The sequence below is a fragment of the Haliotis rufescens genome, unplaced genomic scaffold (genome assembly GCF_023055435.1).
Source record: "Haliotis rufescens isolate VD_foot unplaced genomic scaffold, xgHalRufe1.0.p SCAF_37, whole genome shotgun sequence".
Classification (NCBI taxonomy): Eukaryota; Metazoa; Mollusca; class Gastropoda; order Lepetellida; family Haliotidae; genus Haliotis; species Haliotis rufescens.
This window is the reverse complement of record NW_025964079.1, coordinates 2,464,763-2,487,591: the sequence shown is the minus strand read 5'-3', so window position 1 is coordinate 2,487,591 and position 22,829 is coordinate 2,464,763. Positions and strand designations below refer to the sequence as shown.

Sequence of the window (22,829 nt, the reverse complement as noted above, 5' to 3'; positions counted from 1 at the left end):
GTCCCCCACCAGCAACTACGTCCCCCACCAGCAACTACGTCCCCCACCAGCAACTACGTCACCCACCAACAACTATGTCACCCACCAACAACTATGTCACCCCACCAGCAACTACGTCCCCCACCAGCAACTACGTCCCCCACCAGCAACTATGTCACCCACCAGCAACTACGTCCCCCACCAGCAACTACGTCCCCCACCAGCAACTATGTCACCCACCAACAACTACGTCCCCCACCAGCAACTACGTCCCCCACCAGCAACTATGTCACCCACCAGCAACTACGTCCCCCACCAGCAACTACGTCCCCCACCAGCAACTATGTCACCCCACCAGCAACTACGTCACCCCACCAGCAACTACGTCACCCCACCAGCAACTATGTCACCCCACCAGCAACTACGTCCCCCACCAGCAACTATGTCACCCCACCAGCAACTACGTCACCCACCAGCAACTACGTCACCCACCAGCAACTATGTCACCTACCAGCAACTACGTCACCCACCAGCAACTACGTCACCCACCAACAACTACGTCACCCACCAACAACTATGTCACCCACCAACAACTACGTCACCCACCAGCAACTACGTCACCCACCAACAACTACGTCCCCCACCAGCAACTATGTCACCCCACCAGCAACTACGTCACCCACCAGCAACTACGTCCCCCACCAGCAACTACGTCCCCCACCAGCAACTACGTCACCTACCAGCAACTATGTCACCCACCAGCAACTACGTCACCCACCAGCAACTACGTCACCCACCAGCAACTACGTCCCCCACCAGCAACTATGTCACCCCACCAGCAACTACGTCACCCACCAGCAACTACGTCACCAACCAGCAACTACGTCACCCACCAGCAACTATGTCACCCCACCAGCAACTATGTCACCCACCAGCAACTACGTCACCCACCAGCAACTATGTCACCCACCAGCAACTACGTCACCCACCAGCAACTACGTCACCAACCAGCAACTACGTCACCCACCAGCAACTATGTCACCCCACCAGCAACTATGTCACCCACCAGCAACTACGTCACCCACCAGCAACTATGTCACCCCACCAGCAACTACGTCACCCACCAGCAACTACGTCACCAACCAGCAACTACGTCACCAACCAGCAACTACGTCACCCACCAGCAACTATGTCACCCACCAGCAACTACGTCACCCACCAGCAACTACGTCACCCACCAGCAACTACGTCCCCCACCAGCAACTATGTCACCCCACCAGCAACTACGTCACCCACCAGCAACTACGTCACCAACCAGCAACTACGTCCCCCACCAGCAACTATGTCACCCCACCAGCAACGTCACCCCACCAGCAACTATGTCACCCACCAGCAACTACGTCACCCCACCAGCAACTACGTCACCTACCAGCAACTACGTCACCCCACCAGCAACTACGTCACCCCACCAGCAACTACGTCACCCACATTTCTGTCTGATGTTTCAATTATTTTATTTAATATAAGACATGAATAAAAATGACACAGTAGATATATTGATCACAGCTGGGCATGTTTCTGTATCATGAATATCCAACATGAGGAACAAGCAAATATGTATTTATAAGAATACAATATAATGAACTCTTACTGTTTTTTTCCATGGGGCTTGGCTCAGGTTTCCTCTCCGGTTTCTGCTCCGGTTTCTGCTCCGGTTTCCTCTCATTCTGAAAATATCGACCACTGTGAATAACTTGGGTCATGTGACATTTAACACCTCAGTGGCAACTAGATTATTTCTACTTTCGGGATTCCGGGTTAACGCAGGTTCGCCACAACCAACGCTGGGCGTAAGAGTTGACAAAATGGATGAGGTGGTCAGGTTCAGTGACTTGGTTGATTACGTGGGATGTTGCTCTTAATATCAATCACTGGTTTGTCTGGTCCAGAGTAGATTATTTACAGACTGAGTGATACAGCTTGAATATTGTTGCCAAGCAACATATCAAGGACTACGAAAAGATTTAAACCTCAATAACATTTTTCATTTTGTGTCTATGATTTGAAGTTGATGCCTCACTGAACAGTATTTCAGGTTCAGTGTCAGGTTCATCGCGAGGAAAAGTACAAAGTTCCGTCAGTCAAAGATGATTACCATTTTAGTGAAGCCAACAAGAATGAGTAACATTTTCTATTGATATAGGTAACACGATATCGAACACTGACACCAGACGAGTAGTGAGTTCTATGATGAGTATGAGTATGAGTATGGTTTTACGCCGTTTTTAGCAATATTCCAGCAATATCACGGTGGGGGACACCAGAAATGGGCTTCACACATTGTACCCATGTCGGGAATCGAACCCGGGTCTTCGGCGTGACGAGCGAATGCTTTAACCACTAGGCAACCCAACCGCCCCTATTTTTGCTTAATGTGGGAGGAAACACCAAAGTGATGTGGGTCTCTGACGTTTACCAGTTGGGTGAAATCCATGAGCACAGGTATGGTGCTGACAAACCTACAATCATAATCAGGGTGACTTGGACTTGAACTCACGATCATAAGATTCTTGAATGACAAAGGGAAGCAACTCATACTGTGAATTGTGAAGCCTTTGTTTGACTGGGCCACTATTGCCTCAGGTTAAAGGAGACAGACGATTTCCCTGTCAAAATGGCATTACATCATGAGTTTTAGCCCAGTTCACCCAGCAATATTCCAGCTGTATAACGACAGCCTGTAATTTATTGAGTATGGATCAGACAATCCAGTGATGGATATTATGAGCAGTAGACCCAGCATCTTGTTACAATATCAATATATGACTCAGCCTGATACTTCTCTATCTCCCCCCACCACAAACTTGCCATTTATAGATATTTCAATTCTAACACCAAATTGCTACGGAGCTCAACTTTACTGGTAGTATGCTTGTGAAGCTACCTTATCGTGAAGGTCATCTGCTGCGATCTTAAGACGGAAAAACCAATTTCTGGCCGTGGCTTCTTCATCACACTGCAGCAGGAACTGGGTGTTGCTGTTAGCCGTCAGCTGAAACATGGACAACAGAGCACCTGACACATCAGCCAACAGACCGTCTCATACTGGCAACGCCAGTGTTACCACCACCCGGACAATCATCACGACCCAGAATCATCCCAACCAAGGCAATCATCACGACCGAGACAATCATCACAACCCAGAATCATCCAAACCCAGGCAATCATCACGACCGAGACAATCATCACGACCCAGATTCATCACAACCCTGGCAATCATCAAGACCGCGACAGTCACCACGACCCAGGCAATCATCACGACCCAGGCAATCATCACGACCCAGAATCATCACAACCCTGGCAATCATCACGACCGAGACAATCATCACAACCCAGGCAATCATCACGACCGAGACAATCATCATGATACAGGCAATCATCACGACCAAGACAATCATCACTACCCAGAATCATCACAACCCAGACAATCATCACAACCCAGGCAATCATCACGACCAAGACAATCATCACAACCCAGGCAATCATCACGACCGAGACAATCATCATGACACAGACAATCATCACGACACAGACAATCATCGTGACCCAGGCAATCATCATGACCGAACAATCATCACAACCAAGGCAATCATCACGATCCAGACAATCATCACGACCAAGGCAAGCATCACGACCCAGGCAATCATCATGACCCAGGCAATCATCGTGACCGAGACAATCATCATGACCCAGACAATCATCATGATCCAGACAATCATCACTACCCAGGCAATCATGACCCAGGCAATCATCACGACCCAGGCAATCATCACTTCCCAGGCAATCATCATGATCCAGACAATCATCATGATCCAGACAATCATCACAAACCAGGCAATCATCACAACCCAGACAATCATTACAACCCAGACAATCATCATGACCCAGGCACTCATCATGATCCAGACAATCATCACAACCCAGTCAATCATCATGATCCAGACAATCATCATGACCCAGGCACTCATCATGAACCAGGCAATCACCATGATCCAGGCTGTCATCACGACCCAGGCAATCATCACTACCCAGACAATCATCATGACCCAGGCACTCATCATGATCCAGACAATCATCATAACCCAGTCAATCATCATGATCCAGACAATCATCATGACCCAGGCACTCATCATGATCCAGACAATCATCACAAACCAGGCAACTCACAATCATCATGACCCAGGCAATCATCACAACCCAGACAATCATCACGACCCAGACAATTATCACAACCCTTGCAATCATCACGACCGAGACAATCATCACAACCCAGACAATCATCACGACCCAGGCAGTCATCACTACCCGAGCAATCATCACGACCCTGACAATCATCATGACCTGGAAAATCATCACAACCCTGGCAATCATCACGACGAAGACAATCATCACGACCCAGGCAATCATTACAAACCAGGCAGTCATCACGACCGAGACAATCATCACGACCCAGAAAATCATCACGACCCAGAATCATCACGACCGAGACAATCATCACGACCCAGGCAATCATCATGACCCACAATCACCACGACCCAGACAATCATCACGACCCAGAATCATCACGACCGAGACAATTATCACGACCCTGGCAATCATCATGACCCAGACAATCATCACAACCTAGACAATCATCACTACCCAGACAATCATCACGACCCAGGCAATCATCACTTCCCAGACAATCATCACGATCCAGACAATCATCACGACCAAGGCAATCTTCACGACCGAGGCAATCATCATGACTCAAAATCATCACGACCGAGGCAACAATCACAACCCCGACAATCATCACAACCCTGGCAATCATCACGACTGAGACAATCATCATAACCCAGACAATCATCACGACCCAGGCAATCATCATGACCCTGACAATCATCACGACCCAGACAATCATCACAACCCAGGCAATCATCACGACCCAGGCAATCATCACGACCCAGGCAATCATCATGACCCTGACAATCATCACGACCCAGACAATCATCACAACCCAGGCAATCATCACGACCCAGGCAATCATCACGACCCAGGCAATCATCATGACCCAGACAATCATCACGACCCAGGCAATCATCATGACCCTGACAATCATCACGACCCAGACAATCATCACAACCCAGGCAATCATCACGACCCAGGCAATCATCACGGCCCAGGCAATCATCATGACCCAGACAATCATCAGGACCCAGGCAATCATCATGACCAAGATAATCATCATGACCCAGGCAATCATCACGACCCAGACAATCATCACGACCCAGGCAATCATCATGACCAAGATAATCATCACGACCCAGGCAATCATTAAGACCCAGACAATCATCACAACCCAGGCAATCATCACGACCCAGACAATCATCACGACCCAGGCAATCATCATGACCCAGACGATCATCATGACCCAGACAATCATCACGACCCAGATAATCATCACGACCCAGGCAATCATCACGACCGAGACAATTATCACGACCCTGGCAATCATCATGACCCAGACAATCATCACAACCTAGACAATCATCACTACCCAGACAATCATCACGACCCAGGCAATCATCACTTCGCAGGAAATCATCACGATCCAGACAATCATCACGACCAAGGCAATCTTCACGACCGAGGCAATCATCATGACTCAAAATCATCACGACCGAGGCAACCATCACAACCCCGACAATCATCACAACCCTGGCAATCATCACGACTGAGACAATCATCATAACCAAGACAATCATCCCGACCCAGGCAATCATCATGACCCTGACAATCATCACGACCCAGGCAATCATCATGACCCTGACAATCATCACGACCCAGACAATCATCACAACCCAGGCAATCATCACGACCCAGGCAATCATCACGACCCAGGCAATCATCATGACCCAGACAATCATCAGGACCCAGGCAATCATCATGACCAAGATAATCATCACGACCCAGGCAATCATCACGACCCAGACAATCATCACGACCCAGGCAATCATCACGACCCAGGAAATCATTAAGACCCAGACAATCATCACAACCCAGGCAATCATCACAACTGAGACAATCATCACGACCGAGACAATCATCATGACCCAGACGATCATCATGACCCAGACAATCATCACGACCCAGATAATCATCACGACCCAGGCAATCATCACGGACCCATGCAATCATCACGACCCTGACAATCATCATGACCCAGACAATCATCACGACCCTGACAATCATCATGACCCAGACAATCATCATGACCAAGACAATCATCACAACCCTGGCATTCATCACGACCAAGACAATCATCACGACCCAGGCAATCATCATGACCCAGACAATCATCACGACCCAGGCAATCATCATGACCAAGATAATCATCATGACCCAGGCAATTATTACGACCCAGGCAATCATCACGACCCAGGCAATCATCACAACTCAGACAATCATCACAACCCAGGCAATCATCATGACCCAGACGATCATCATGACCCAGACAATCATCACGACCCAGATAATCATCACGACCCAGGCAATCATCACGGACCCATGCAATCATCACGACCCTGACAATCATCATGACCCAGACAATCATCACGACCAAGGCAATCTTCACGACCCAGGCAATCATCACGACCCAGACAATCATCACAACCCAATCATCATGACCCAGACAATCATCTAGGTTTGTCAGCACCATACCCGTGCTCGTGGGTTTCACCGAAGTGGTAAACGTCTGAGACCTGCATCACTTTGGGCTTTCCTCCCACATTAAGCTGACACGCCGCGATATAACTGGAATAATGTTAAAAGCCGCGTTAAACCTAACTCACTCACACACTCTTCTGTAGGTCTGGAGAACATATAAGCTTGCAAGGTCCAGGGCCCACTTGCACAAAGCGATCTTAGCGCTAAGACTATTGTAAGCCTATGTTAATGTATGGGAGTATCATCTTAGCACTAATATTGCTTTGTGCAAGTGGATCCAGATCTCACAACATCTGGGGAGAGTGCAGTAAATGAGATCAATGCTTACCGTGATGACATTTTTCTTGCTTGTGACCTCCGTGTTTTGACTAAAGTTGACCTTAGCGCCAAGCAGACTGACGATGAACTCGGGCTTGCCGTGAGGGGAGCCAGGTCGGTGCACTGCTGCCTTCTGGTCCTTGTAGAAGATGATGTTGGAGCCATGGAGCACCACGTACGACTGGCTCCAGTTCTTCCTGAAAGGGGAAACAGCGTTATATTTCTATGGGAATATTGTTGACTCAAAAATGAATTCCACCTTTAGAAATAAGCACTAGTAGTCTAGTGACAACTATAAGGCTGAAGAAATAATAGTCGCGGTTCTCAGGCACCGCCTGCATCATCATAAAGTCTGCCGCACATTTCGTTTTTATTTCCTTTCAAATAATTTTTCAAAAATCCTAACACTAAACAAATGCAAGCCAATATAGCATGCAGTTACTTCCCTTTAAATAGGCACTGCTTTACTGCACATCTCATGGCGGCAATAGGAGTTTGTATGCTTATTTACATACTAGTTTGTACAAAAACAAAAAGAAGAGTTTGCCACTAACGTGGCTATATCCCCCATCCCTGTTGCAGAATTTATGACATAATTAAATCTAAACAAACCCTAACCTTTTTTAACCGAGGTGGAACTTGTCATAATTTGGAACCTAAGTCCATCTTGCTGCCATGGAAACGTAAAAAATAAAAACATTCTAAAATTTCTAAATAGCAAAAGGCACCAGGTCAGCATGTACCTGACAGACTTTCAAAGTTTGATGAAAAAATATTGAACGGTTTATGAGTTATGCTCCAGAAATGAACCCTACCCTCACAGAACCTAAGTCCATCTTGTTGCCAAGGAAACGTAAAAAATAAAAACTTCTAAAATTTCTAAATAGCAAAAGGCACCAGTTCAGCATGTACCTGACAGACCTGCAAAGTTTGATGAAAAAATATTGAACGGTTTATGAGTTATGCTCTGGAAACAAAACGTGACGGACGGACGGACGAAGCCCGTTTCTATATCCCCCGCCCCCACTATATTTTTAAAAGTCATTGCCTGAGAACCAATTCTTTTATTTTTTAAACCTAAATGATAGCAATTATTATGTGGCAGTAGAGGGTGTTGTAAATGTATCTGTTGTCATTGGCAGTGGCAGCAAATAATTGAAGGGCCAATAAATGTTGAGTGCTGAGAGTTATCTGCCCCTTGTTCATAAAGATGGTTGGCATGATCGTTCAAAAAGTTTCGAGATGGATGTTTCTAGGAGGCTGGCTGTACCTATATAAAGAGACCTGGGGTGATAGATGTGTTCTGAGCCTCACATAGAACGACTTGAGCTAAAGATATTAAAATGATTTATTTTTCAACATAATCCCCTTCCACATTAATACACTCTGGATCATTTCCGGTATTGCTGAAGTGACAGACCTTCAAGAATAGGGCTCGTCATCAAGGCTCTCCCTCACAAGCTTCACAGCCCACCTCCTTATGGTGCCTCTCTACACTCCTCAAGTGTGTGGGGTACGGGTGGCCCAGTCGTCTAAGGCAGAGTTGCATCCCCTGGGCATCCCCTGGGCACGCCAGGAACCTATGATTGTGGGTTCGAATCCCGGTTCGCCCCGATTATGTTTCTACGTTTGTCAGCACCATGCCCGTGCTCGTGGGTTTCACCGAAGTGGTAAACGTCTGAGGCCTGCATCACTTCGGGCTTTCCTCCAACATTAAGCTGACACGCCGTGATATAACTGTAATACTGTTAAAAGCGGCATTAAACCCAACTCACTCACTCACTCAAGTGTGTCCATTTCCGAAGGACACATACCCCTGCTAATCTTACAGACTTCTCACAGTGAAACAATTTGTTCATTTGACTCCAGTCTTGTGGATTTTCTCTATGATGTCATGTTATGTCCCACAACTAAAAAGATTTCATTACACAATTCCCTCTACGCGAGGCTTTGAACTTATCAGTCCACCCTTGTATCTACATGACAAGAGCGGAGTGGATACATATCTGAAAACGACCCGTGAAGATCCGGGGTAGAATAGGTCTTCAGCAACCATGCTTGTCGTAAGAGGTGAATAACAGGATCGGGTGGTCAGGCTCGCTGACTTGGTTGATGCATGTGGATCGACGCTCATGATATTAATCACTGGATTTTCTGGTCCAGACTTGATTATTTACAGACTGCCGTCATATAGCTGGAATATTGCTGAGTGCGGCGTTAAACAACAAACTTACCAACCTATCTGAAAACACCAAATTCGTGGCAGCTTCTAAAACTATTTCAGATTTAAGAAATGGGTACAATGTGTGAAGCCCATTTCTGGTGTCCCCCGCTGTGATATTGCTGGAATATTGCTAAAAGCGGCGTAAAGCCATACTCACTCACTCAGATTTAAGAACAGGGACAGGCCTATTTCTAGACATTCAACAACAAAATTCTGAACATTAATTCTAGGGTTCATAGCGGAGGCCACTTATTTGATCCATTGTATTGCCTTTATCATTGTAAACATAAAAAATTGTGTTTGAAAAAATGTTTTGGTTTTTTCTCTGATCTAGTGTGGACATTTATTGATTTTACAATTTAGACTTAGGCACAAATTGCAAGGAGAATCTCACAGTGGCAGGACACAATATTCATCCAACACTCAGTTCAGTACTTTCTTTTACAACTGCCAAGTATCAGACTGCTTAGGGCACAAATTGCAAGGAGAATCTCACAGAGGCAGGACACAATATTCATCCAATACTCAGTTCAGTACTTTCTTTTACAACTGCCAAGTATCAGACTGCCTGGGGCACAAATCACAAGGAGAATCTCACAGTGGCAGGACACAATATTCATCCAATACCCAGTTCAGTACTTTCTTCTACAACTGCCAAGTATCAGACTGCCTTGGGCACAAATCGCAAGGAGAATCTCACAGTGGCAGGACAATATTCATCCAATACCCAGTTCAGTACTTTCTTCTACAACTGCCAAGTATCAGACTGCCTGGGGCACAAATCACAAGGAGAATCTCACAGGACAGGACACAATATTCATCCAATACCCAGTTCAGTACTTTCTTCTACAACTGCCAAGTATCAGACTGCCTGGGGCACAAATCACAAGGAGAATCTCACAGAGGCAGGACACAATATTCATCCAATACCCAGTTCAGTACTTTCTTCTACAACTGCCAAGTATCAGACTGCCTGGGGCACAAATCACAAGGAGAATCTCACATTGGCAGGACAATATTCATCCAATACCCAGTTCAGTACTTTCTTCTACAACTGCCAAGTATCAGACTGCCTGGGGCACAAATCACAAGGAGAATCTCACATTGGCAGGACAATATTCATCCAATACCCAGTTCAGTACTTTCTTCTACAACTGCCAAGTATCAGACTGCCTGGGCCACAAATCGCAAGGAGAATCTCACATTGGCAGGACAATATTCATCCAATATCATTTTACAACCATTTGGCAACAAATTGATTTGGGCACATAAATCCCACAGAAGAATCTCTGAACAAGATGGAGGACTTACTTGACTCGTTTGCCAACCTCAGCTATTTTGGCTTTGTTCAGGATTCCTGTCAGCTGATCCTGGAAACAAACAGAGATTAACAGAGATTAAATGAGATTAACAGGGATTAACAGCCAGTGATTGCCATGGGGTATCATACAGGATAAACTGGATATAGATTTAAATGTTGACAAGATTCAAATCATGTATCAAGATATCGTAAAAGTATAAAACATTGCCAAGATATTATCACAAATTCACTCAAATACATCACCACAGTATTCACCATATATGAGCAGAGCAGTGGCCATTTCAAACAGGAAGTAAAACATTGTGTATTATTCTGAAATATTGTGACTTTTACCTTCTACATATTCAGCTGAAGATAAACAACACACAATAAACAACACCACATCATTCAGATATCTATCAACAACATTCCCTATAAACAGAACAAAACAGTCCATGGTCACATTGTACAACACATTGAATAGAATGCTCATAATAGTACAACGTTGATAACATTCAGGATAAAGTCATTCACACTAAGGGCAAGCATGTTGTATATAATGCATGCAACCAGTCAGTATTGAGTAGGTCAAACACGTTATACCATGATTAGTAACCAGTTATAACCACAGCATCCAGGCAAAATAACTTGGATCCAGGTAAATCAAAAGGGTGTGTATTTGGGCATACCATTTTATTGAAGCATACCAATATTTTTGTATCGAGACATACCAATACAAATTGTATCTTAGAAAACCAATGTTTCCACGTAAACCAATGCAACTTATATTCAGGAACACAAGTTTAACAACTTGTATCCAAACATATAAATACAACTTGTATCCTGGTATATCAATATGACTTGTATTCAGGCATATCAATACAAATTTATCCAAGTATACCAATATAAATTGTATTGAGGCAGACCAATATGACATATATTCTGCTATATAAAATTCTACTCAGATATATCAATACAACTTGTATCCAGGCGTACCAGTACAACATGTGCACTCCACCACAAAACGTTGAACCTCATCAACAAGAACATTTATTTATTAGAAGACTATTGAATGTCGTGAGAAGCAAAGCCTAATGAGTGAGTGAGTGAGTGAGTTGGGTTTAACGCCGCTTTTAACAATATTCCAGTTATATCACGGCATGTCAGCTTAATGTGGGAGGAAAGCCCAAAGTGACGTTTACCACTTCGGTGAAACCAACAAGCACGGGTATGGTGCTGACAAACCTAGAAACATAATCGGGGCGAACCAGGATTCGAACCCACAATCATAGGTTTCTGGCGTGCCCAAGGGACGCAACTCTGCACAGCGAATCGCGGCGCCTTAGACGACTGGGCCACCCGTGCCCCCCTGAAGCATAATGACAATGTTGTAATGTTTACCTTACAGTAACTACTGCATGTTTGTTTGCTTATTTTGTCTGTTTAACGCAGCACTCAGCAATATTACAGCTATATGAAGGCAGTCTGTAAGTAATCGAGTCTGGACCAGAGAATCCACTGATTGACATCATGTGCATCGATCCACTAAATTGGAATGCGATGACATGCATCAACCAAGTCAGCGAGCCTGACCACCCGAACCCGTTAGTCACCTCTTACGACAAGCCTAGTCACCTTTTATGGCAAGCATTGGTTGCTGAACACCATATCTAGCCCAGATCTTCACGTGTCAGCAAATGTATGCCTCAGGACGTTTGTTCGCAGGTGATTTCAAGCCAAATCAACAAATTGAAGTCATCAGTGTTCAAGTACCAAATACCGTATTTCCTCTAGTAGATGCCAAGCATCCAATACATGCCAACCTCTAAGTGATACCGGGTCATACGCTCTGTCCAAACATAGAAGGCGTGCTTCTAGTAGATGCCAAGTCCATCATTTGAAATGAAGGATTGCCCAAGATAGAAGTCTCCTATTTTACACTGTGATAATGTGGTGATTAATAATGATTGTTCCCTGCAAAATACCCTTTATGACAATAGGATTTGGGATTCAATAAGGTATGGAGTTACCACTTCGCCAGCATCAAACAGAATAGACGCTGGGAAAACAGCTTGACAGACAACCAGGCGTCTAAGAGAGGAAATACGGTATTTTACATCTTAGCTTCAAATATGCATATAACAAACACTGTCTTCTTGACAATATTATTAAAAGCGTAAAACAAGATGAAGAGCATTGCCTGCTCTGATAAGCAAAGATAAGTCTGATTCCTGACTAGATACATGTTTTCAAGTAAGTTTGTTGTTTAACGCTACACCCAGCAGTATTCCAGCTATATGATGCTGGCCAGTTGATAGTCGAGTCTGGACCAGACAGACGAGACCAAACCTACAGTAGATGTTATTTCAATTACCGGAATAACAGAAATCCTTTTCTCTTAAACAAGATTCAGTCATCCTAAAATCTTTGCAAAAGATGCTTCAAAACCAAATTCCAAACGAATTGAATGAAACCACTTGTTTTGTCTGATTTGATTTCTACGATAATTAAAAACCGAGTAAGTGATGTAAAATGAAAGCGAATAAAATGCTTAAAAATTACAAAAAAAAGTTCCTTCAACAATTGACCTGTTCTCTGTGTAGATCCATGACTGTCAGTCGTCAACTACAATCATTCTTTTAATACCTAGCTAGCAGATTATTATGACGTATAATGAGTGAGTGAGTTTGGTTTTACGCCGCTTTTAACAATATTCCAGTTAAATCGCGGCATGTCAGCTTAATGTGGGAGGAAAGCCCGAAGTGATGCACGTCTCAGACGTTTACCACTTCGGTGAAACCCACGAGCACGGGTATGGTGCTGACAAACCTAGAAGCATAATCGGGGTGAACCGGGATTCGAACCCACAATCATAGGTTTCTGGCGTGCCCAGGGAATGCAACTCTGCACAGCGAATCGCGGTGCCTTAGATGACTGGGCCACCCGTGCCCCCGACGGATAATGAAGTTGAGTATCCGTTATTTCGTTATAAGCATGTATGTTATATCCATTAATTTCATATGATAAAATATACAGCCAATGGCCGTACCAAAGAAATAGTGCATTATATCCAGAAATAGTGTGTTATATCTGTCAGTTCGATATAAGCATGTCTGTTATATCCATTAATTTCATATGATAAAATATACAGACAATGACAGTACCGAAGAAATAGTGCGTTATATCCATCAGTTCATCATAAGTATGCATGTTATATCCATTTATTTCATATGATAAAATATACAGCCAATGGCAGGACCAAAGAAATAGTGCGTTATATCCCTCAGTTCGTTATAAGCATGTTTGTTATATCCATTAATTTATATGATAAAAAATACTGCCAATGGCCGGAACGAAGAAATGGTGTCAGTTCGTTATAAGCATTGTTTACCATAGAAGCTATAACTGTAAAGCTAGTACACCTCCACGGACTGTACTACACAACACTACTTGCATGCAGCCCTGTGCGGCAGCTTCTCTCTCCACAGTGGGATTATCTACCCCGGGCAGCAAATAAGGCACCAACCATTTTGTCTTCACCAGGGTGAGGGAAGATGTGGAATTTAGTGTATTAAAAAAAAAATTCAATGGTTTCAAAAATAAATAAATTTCACTTTGGCTTTTTTTTTGTCTGTTGTTCAATACAAAGCAATATTCCAGCTATATGACAGCGATCTGTTAATAATCAAGTTTGAACCATACAATCCAGTGATTGATATTGTGAGTGAGTGAGTATGGTTTTACGCCACTTTTAGCAATATTCCAGCAATATCACGGCGGGGGACACCAGAAATGGGCTTCACACATTGTACCCATGTCGGGAATCGAACCAGGGTCTTCGGCGTGACGAGCGAACGCTTTAACCACTATGCTACCCGACCACCCGATTGATATTGTGAGCAATGATTCAAGCCGTCTAGGCAAGATTACAAAAAAAACAGTCACCAAGCATGACTACCCGATCCATTTGGGCGCCTCTTACTACCAGTATAGGTTGATGGGGACTAATTCTAACCTGGGATACTTACGGAGTCCACTTTGGGATTAAATTCATAGTAAGATAAAACTTAACAATGATGCCAAGTGCCCCCTGAACATTTGGGATAGAAATGGTCTTTAACATCACTTGCTTGTTGTAAGAGTTGTAGCCAATAGCATAGATCTATGCTCATGAATTCAATCACTGGATTGTCTGGTCAGATTCGATTATTTACAGACCCTCATATAGATGGAATATTGCTGAGTGCAGCATTAAAAAACAAACAAACAAACATAGATGCCAGGTACACATGTCCAGTCTCAATTAAAAATATTTCTCGTAAAATATAAAACGTAAATCGCCAACTCTGTCCTGCAGATAAAATGGTTGATCCCTTAAAAAGTAATTGCTTGTAACTAAAGAGTAATGCACATACGTATATGACTATAAAAGATTATACACACAAACCTTACAAGGCATATGAGTGTACACTCACAGTCTTACTTACATCAAACCTAATGGTAGGCGAGGATGGCCTAGGTTTGCTGGATGGTGGGGTATCGCCCGCCTGAAAACCACAAACTGGCTAGTCAGAACATACACATCCGCCATGCAGGAACATACTTCAAGCAGGGAGCCAGCAGGGCTCGTACAGCCACATGCTCTGACACAAGGGTCCAAGGATAGGATCAGGTCCAGGGGTAGGATCAGGTCCAGGGGTAGGATCAGGTCCAGGGATAGGATCAGGTCCAGGGATGGGATCAGGTCCAGGGATAGGATCAGGTCCAGTGATAGGATCAGGTTCAGGAGTAGGATCAGTACCAGGGATTGGATCAGGTCCAGGGATAGGATCAGGTCCAGGGATGGGATCAGGTTCAGGAGAAGGATCAGGTCCAGGGATGGGATCAGGTCCAGGGATGGGATCAGGTTCAGGAGTTGGATCAGTACCAGAGATTGGATCAGGTTCAGGAGTAGGATCAGTACTAGGGATTGGATCAGGTTCCGGAGTTGGATCAGTACGTGGGATTGGATCAGGTCCAGGGATGGGATCAGGTCCAGGGATGGGATCAGTTCCAGGGATTGGATCAGGTCCAGGGATAGGATCAGTTTCAGGGATGGGATCAGGTCCAGGGATAGGATCAGGTCCAGGGATAGGATTAGGTTCAGGAGTTGGATCAGGTTCAGGAGTTGGATCAGTACGTGGGATTGGATCAGGTCCAGGGATGGGATCAGGTCCAGGGATGGGATCAGGTCCAGGGATAGGATCAGGTCCAGGGATAGGATCAGGTTCAGGAGTAGGATCAGTACTAGGGATTGGATCAGGTTCCGGAGTTGGATCAGTACGTGGGATTGGATCAGGTTCAGGGATGGGATCAGGTCCAGGGATGGGATCAGTTCCAGGGATAGGATCAGGTCCAGGGATAGGATCAGTTTCAGGGATGGGATCAGGTCCAGGGATAGGATCAGGTCCAGGGATAGGATTAGGTTCAGGAGTTGGATCAGGTTCAGGAGTTGGATCAGTACGTGGGATTGGATCAGGTCCAGGGATGGGATCAGGTCCAGGGATGGGATCAGTTCCAGGGATAGGATCAGGTCCAGGGATAGGATCAGTTTCAGGGATGGGATCAGGTCCAGGGATAGGATCAGGTCCAGGGATAGGATTAGGTTCAGGAGTTGGATCAGGTTCAGGAGTTGGATCAGTACGTGGGATTGGATCAGGTCCAGGGATGGGATCAGGTCCAGGGATGGGATCAGTTCCAGGGATTGGATCAGGTCCAGGGATAGGATCAGGTCCAGGGAGCAGATCAGGTCCAGGGATAGGATCAGGTCCAGGGATAGGATCAGTTTCAGGGATGGGATCAGGTCCAGGGGTAGGATCAGGTCCAGGGATAGGATCAGGTTCAGGAGTTGGATCAGTATCAAGGGATAGGATCAGGTCCAGGGATAGGATCAGGTTCAGGGATAGGATCAGGTTCAGGAGTTGGATCAGTACCAGGGATTGGATCAGGTCCAGGGATGGGATCAGGTCCATGGATGGGATCAGTTCCAGGGATAGGATCAGGTCCAGGGATTGGATCAGGTCCAGGGATAGAGAGGAGATGAAGAAGAGGATGGGTTTCTTGTCAGTTTGCAGGAATAGGATTTACAGCACTCACAAAGAGGTTTAGGCGTGCCCTTTGTAACTTGAATGTGCCAACAAGAATTACTTTTGATCTGTTACGGTTATTTTGCCAGGAGACAATTGTTAAGCAGTCGATCTGTCTCTTCCTTATCACTAAGATTGATAATTCTGTTCCAAACTTCTGAATCAGCTGGTTTATTTTATGAATCATATAGCACTGAAACAATGTTCACATGTTTATTTCCTAGGTTGGTTGGTTGGTTGTTTTACGCTGCACTCAGCAATATTCCAGCTATATGAGGGAGGTCTGTAAATAATTGAGTCTGGATCAGACAATCCAGTGATTGATATCATGAGTATGGATCTACGCAATTGGTATACCATGACATGCATCAACCAAGTCAGCGAGCCTGACCACCCGATCCCGTTAGTCGCCTCTTACGACAAGCATGGGTTGCTGAAGACCTATTCTACCCCGGATCTTCACGGGTCCAGCAATTGGCTTCACATTCTATACTGTTGGCAATCGAACCCGATCCCGTTACTCATCTTTTACGACAAGCATAGTTGCCTTTTACGGCAAGCATGGGTTGCTGAAGACCTATTCTACCACGGATCTTCACGGGTCTCATTTCCTAGGAGTCTGTGCTGTTGACTTGTGCAAATAACAAGTATCACTGGCTTCTATGAGAAACATCATGGCAAGGCAGCTTTGTGAAAGGGAAGATTTTAAAGTATGATCTTCAAGCACCAGAAACTTATTTTGACCATATACGTTCGCAAAAGTTACAGAGGCATTGGCACTCTATTACAAAGAATTTCAATACTTTGATTTTGATATGGAGGGCGTGAGAGCTTGATTTCAAGACAGAATTTGAGAGCTTGATTTCCAGACGGAAAGAATGAGAGCTTGATTTCCAGACGGAAAGAATGAGAGCTTGATTTCAAGACGGAGAGTATGAGAGCTTGATTTCAAGACGGAGAGTATGAGAGCTTGATTTCAAGACGGAGAGTATGAGAGCTTGATTTCAAGACAGAGAGTATGACAGCTTGATTTCAAGACGGAGAGTATGAGAGCTTGATTTCAAGACGGAGAGTATGAGAGCTTGATTTCAATGTGTAGAGCATGAGGGCTTGTGGGTTAGTATACAGCAAGACAATATGTTTTTCTTTATGACACACATCAGAGAATGTTTTCAGTGTGTAAGGAAATCACAGTGTGATTGTTGCCGAGGTTGTGAGACCTTGCCAATGACAAAGAGAGTGAGGGTAAGTCTTCAAATGCGAAGAAAATGATATTATTTTCCACAAAATGACCATGAGTGTATGTTTTCATAAAAAGAGAGTGTACAGGAGAGAGACTTGATTGACATCAAAGACTTGAAAAGAGTCTATGTTTTCAACAAAGAGAACTGGACAATATATTTTCAGTGAGAAAATGTTGTTTTCAATAACAATGGTTTCAGTGTAAAGGGAATGTAAAAGTATGTTTTCAACAGGAAAAAAACATGACAATGAATTCAATGGGAAGAGAAGGAGAATGTATGTGTCAACAAGACAAGCATGACAATGATATTAATGTAAATTGTCGTCAGTATGTAGAGCATGACAACATTCAAGGGAGGTAACTCCAAGTACCATCACAAGACAAGACCCAAGACACACACAATGCATATGGCTGCTATCTTGTGTTAGTGGTAAAAACAAACAGGGTCATGAACAGAATATATACAACATCAAAGGATATTCACAATGGTTAAGACAAACATGTCTTATATGCATAAAAAATAATGGTTATCTTCTGCAAGACCATGCACTAACATGTCAAGCCTTTTATTTTTCCTAAGTTGGTTTGCAACATTTTTGGCCTAAAATTCAATGTAGGTGGTCGAAAATATGTTTGATTAATTTTCAACTTCCAGATTAGTACAAACTCCCTGGTCAAACCATCACAGAAGCACAATTGCTAAACCAAACCAAAAGATATAATAATAAAAAATTTTTTGTTAGAATAAAGATTTTATAGGTATTATTTTGCATGAACAATGGTGATAAAATCTCATGGATATTTTCAGTTCACCAAATTGTAAAACTGTCGGCCAAAACAAATGTTTATGAAAAAGGTCACTTCTTTTTTTTAGAATTTAAGGTATGTTTGATCGGTCAGCCTTGCATACCAAATACAAAAAATGATAAGGCCACCCAATATGTTGACATGACATGCTCATTCCATCAAGGAACATATATGTCTCCACATACACTTGTCCATGCAAGACCTCGGTCATTAGGCAGATAGCATCAGGAAGGGCCTTGTACTACTTACATCAAACCTAATGGTGGGCGACACCGGCTGAGGCTCACTGGACTGAGGAATGTCACTTGCCTGAAACCACAAACTGAGGAGTCAAAATGGCGGAGAAAATGACTGACAGGGTTTGCTTTGCCGTCAGGAGTGAAGGTGGCCATCTTGTTTGAGACAGGCTGCAAGATGGTGTTGCAGGAGTTTGTAGTTGGTGCAGATCAGATCAAGTCACTTGTTCGTTCATTTGGTTCAGCACAAAGACGTGGACTACCAAGAGTTGAACAGCATTATCATATTTTACATCAAGGACAATAAGATTTTACAACCTATACTCATCCCCGTCTCAACTCTAGCAGCCTATACTCATCCCCTTCTCAACTCTAGCAGCCTATACTATCCCCTTCTCAACTCTAGCAGCCTATACTCATCTCCTTCTCAGCTCTCCCCTTCTCAGCTCTAGCAACCTATACTCATCCTCTTCCCAGCTCTAGCAGCCTATACTCATCCTCTTCCCAGCTCTAGCAGCCTATACTCATCCTCTTCCCAGCTCTAGCAGCCTATACTCATCCCCTTCTCAGCTCTAGCAACCTATACTCATCCTCTTCCCAGCTCTAGCAGCCTATACTCATCCTCTTCCCAGCTCTAGCAGCCTATACTCATCCTCTTCCCAGCTCTAGCAGCCTATACTCATCCTCTTCCCAGCTCTAGCAGCCTATACTCATCGCATTCTCAGCTCTAGCAGCCTATACTCAACCCCTTCTCAGCTCTAGCAGCCTATACTCTTCCTCTTCTCGGCTCTAGCAGTCTATACTCATCCCCTTCTCAGCTCTAGCAGCCTATACTCATCCCCTTTTCAGCTCTAGCAGCCTATACTCTTCCCCTTCTCGGCTCTAGCAGTCTATACTCATCCCCTTCTCAGCTCTAGCAGCCTATACTCATCCTCTTCCCAGCTCTAGCAGCCTATACTCATCCCCTTTTCAACTCTGGCAGCCTGTACTCTTCCCCTTCTCGGCTCTAGCAGTCTATACTCATCCCCTTCTCAGCTCTAGCAGCCTATACTCATCCTCTTCCCAGCTCTAGCAGCCTATACTCATCCCCTTCTCAGCTCTGGCAGCCTGTACTCTTCCCCTTCTCGGCTCTAGCAGTCTATACTCATCCCCTTCTCAGCTCTAGCAGCCTATACTCATCCTCTTCCCAGCTCTAGCAGCCTATACTCATCCCCTTCTCGGCTCTAGCAGCCTATACTCTTCCCCTTCTCGGCTCTAGCAGTCTATACTCATCCCCTTCTCGGCTCTAGCAGTCTATACTCATCCCCTTCTCAGCTCTAGCAGCCTATACTCATCCTCTTCCCAGCTCTAGCAGTCTATACTCATCCCCTTTTCAACTCTAGCAGCCTATACTCATCCTCTTCCCAGCTCTAGCAGCCTATACTCATCCTCTTCCCAGCTCTAGCAGCCTATACTCATCCCCTTCTCAGCTCTAGCAGTCTATACTCATCCCCTTCTCAACTCTAGCAGCCTATACTCAGCCCTTTCTCAGCTCTAGCAGCCTATACTCATCCCTTTCTCAGCTCTAGCAGCCTATACTCATCCCTTTCTCAGCTCTCCCCTTCTGAATTCTAGCAAATAACTGTCTGTAACATGTTATTCAACATTGGTAGTGATGTTTGTGCTGAGGCCTATGACTGAATCTGTGACCGGTGTTGGGGTGGCTGTTGAAGGAGAGGTGACGATGCTGCTGAAGGCAAAGTCTGAAGGGAAAAGGACAAATACATCCTCAAACACAGAACAGACAACAGAAGCAGTTGAGTGGCCAGGAAGGTTGGTCAGAATCGGCATTCAAAGATGAAAGAGGTTTCGTGTGAATACACTTGACAGCAAAGTCCACTGCGTTGTAGGTGTAGGTGGTAGGTGTAGCAAGTACACTGGCAGGCAGGTGAGTTGATCAAAACATGGAAGGCATGTGAGGAAAGCTGATGTCAATGGTAGGATGAGAAGCAGAAGCACAAAGAAGGTCGGTAAGGTGATGGTAGGATGAGAAGCAGAAGCACAAAGAAGGTCGGTAAGGTGATCGAAAGATGGAAGGCATGTGAGGAAAGCTGATGTCAATGGTAGGATGAGAAGCAGAAGCACAAAGAAGGTCGGTAAGGTGATGGTAGGATGAGAAGCAGAAGCACAAAGAAGGTCGGTAAGGTGATCGAAAGATGGAAGGCATGTGAGGAAAGCTGATGTCAATGGTAGGATGAGAAGCAGAAGCACAAAGAAGGTCGGTAAGGTGATCGAAAGATGGCATTCTGGAGCAAGAGGAGTAGGGTCTCTGTTGCAGGAGAAAAAACATAGGGAACAAAGTGAAAAAGCAAAGATTGGGAGAACTTGCAAAAAAGTCCTTTCTGACATGACATGCCACTAGTGCCATGAGACAGGGCTCCAGTTATTGGTAGACACAAGACGTCAACATGACATGCCACCAGGCCATGAGTGAGTGAGTGAGTGAGTGAGTGAGTGAGTGAGTGAGTGAGTGAGTGAGTGAGTGAGTTGGGTTTAATGCCGCTTTTAACAGTATTCCAGTTATATCGCGGCATGTCAGCTTAATGTGGAAGAAAGCCCGAAGTGATGCAGGTCTCGGACGTTTACCACCTCAGTGAAACCCACAAGCATGGGGATGGTGCTGACAAACCTAGAAACATAATCGGGGCAAACCGGGATTCGAACCCACAATCATAGGTTTCTGGTGTGCCCAAGGGACGCAATTCTGCACAGCGAATTGCGGCGCCTTAGACGACTGGGCAACCCGTGCCCCCACCAGTGCCATGAGACAGGGCTCCAGTTGATGATAGGCAGCAGACGTCAACATGCTGTAGGAAGAACATCAGAACAAGCACAAGAAATGTGGTGAAAAGACTCGACAAGACCGGGAGGCATGACCTGAACAACATGAGACTTAACCAGACATTTACAGCACAGAGGCCAGAGACAGCTTCATAGGTCAAAGGATGACTGAGGTGATGGTTGTGAAGACAGCAATCTTGAGTGAAGGGATAAGAGAAACTGGCTGATGAGGTGGAGAAGGTATGTAGTGTTCATGTGACATGAGTATTACAATCATTTTTTTTCATTTTTTTTAAATACATATAGTGTTACAATTATTAGGATTGGCTTGCTTGTAGCATTCGAAGATGAAGTCAAAATACATGTCAGTGTGTCACAGACTGTGGATGGCTGGGTTGATGTGGGTGAGCAGGAATGTGGGTTTCTCAACAGCGGGACACACACAGGTAAACATGAGTGGCAAGGTAAGATTGGGATACCAATTACAGGTACACAAAAACCATGGACATTGTATTAATAGTGGGCCCCGAGAAAAGTTTATTTGTTTGATGGCTTGTTGTTTATAATCGAGTCCGGACCAGACAATCCAGTGATTGACATCATGAGCATCGATACACGCAATTGGGATACGATGACATGCATCAACCAAGTCAGCGAGCCTGACCACCTGATCCTGTTAGTAGCCTCTTACGACAAGCATAGTCGCCTTTTACAGCAAGCATGGGTTGCTAAAGACCTATTCTATCACGGATCTACAAGGGTCCCTGGGAAGGGGTTGATATTGAAGTAGGCAATATCATTTGTAAAAGTCATTCACACATCACATTTTATCAATACCCTCATTCTTTCCCAAAAACATTTTTTTTATCAAGCTTAGGCAAATATTCTTCTATTGGCACGTTCACATATTTCTGTACAATACTCATGATGTATCAGTACCATATCAACAAGATGTATATATCTTGGATATCACCCGGTGTATATATCATGTTCATCACCAGATGTATAT

At 44.6% G+C, this 22,829-nt stretch overlaps 1 protein-coding gene across 7 annotated transcripts in view; it reads right to left on the bottom strand.

The window, feature by feature from the left end:
• The window catches only part of LOC124140465 (rho GTPase-activating protein 15-like), a 71,257-nt gene that overhangs the window by 10,460 nt on the left and 37,968 nt on the right, over nucleotides 1–22,829 (bottom strand). For 4 of the 7 annotated variants that reach the window (XM_048381279.1, XM_048381284.1, XM_048381280.1 and 1 more), the window contains 6 exons: nucleotides 19,014–19,073; nucleotides 15,077–15,136; nucleotides 10,601–10,659; nucleotides 7,076–7,262; nucleotides 2,924–3,031; nucleotides 1,631–1,706 (listed from right to left, as the gene is read on the bottom strand). In XM_048381279.1, coding sequence (XP_048237236.1) covers nucleotides 1,631–1,706; nucleotides 2,924–3,031; nucleotides 7,076–7,262; nucleotides 10,601–10,659; nucleotides 15,077–15,136; nucleotides 19,014–19,073 — 550 coding nt within the window. The remainder of the gene's footprint in view (nucleotides 1–1,630; nucleotides 1,707–2,923; nucleotides 3,032–7,075; nucleotides 7,263–10,600; nucleotides 10,660–15,076; nucleotides 15,137–19,013; nucleotides 19,074–22,829) is intronic. The other 3 variants (XM_048381282.1, XM_048381283.1, XM_048381286.1) reach the window with 3 other exon arrangements.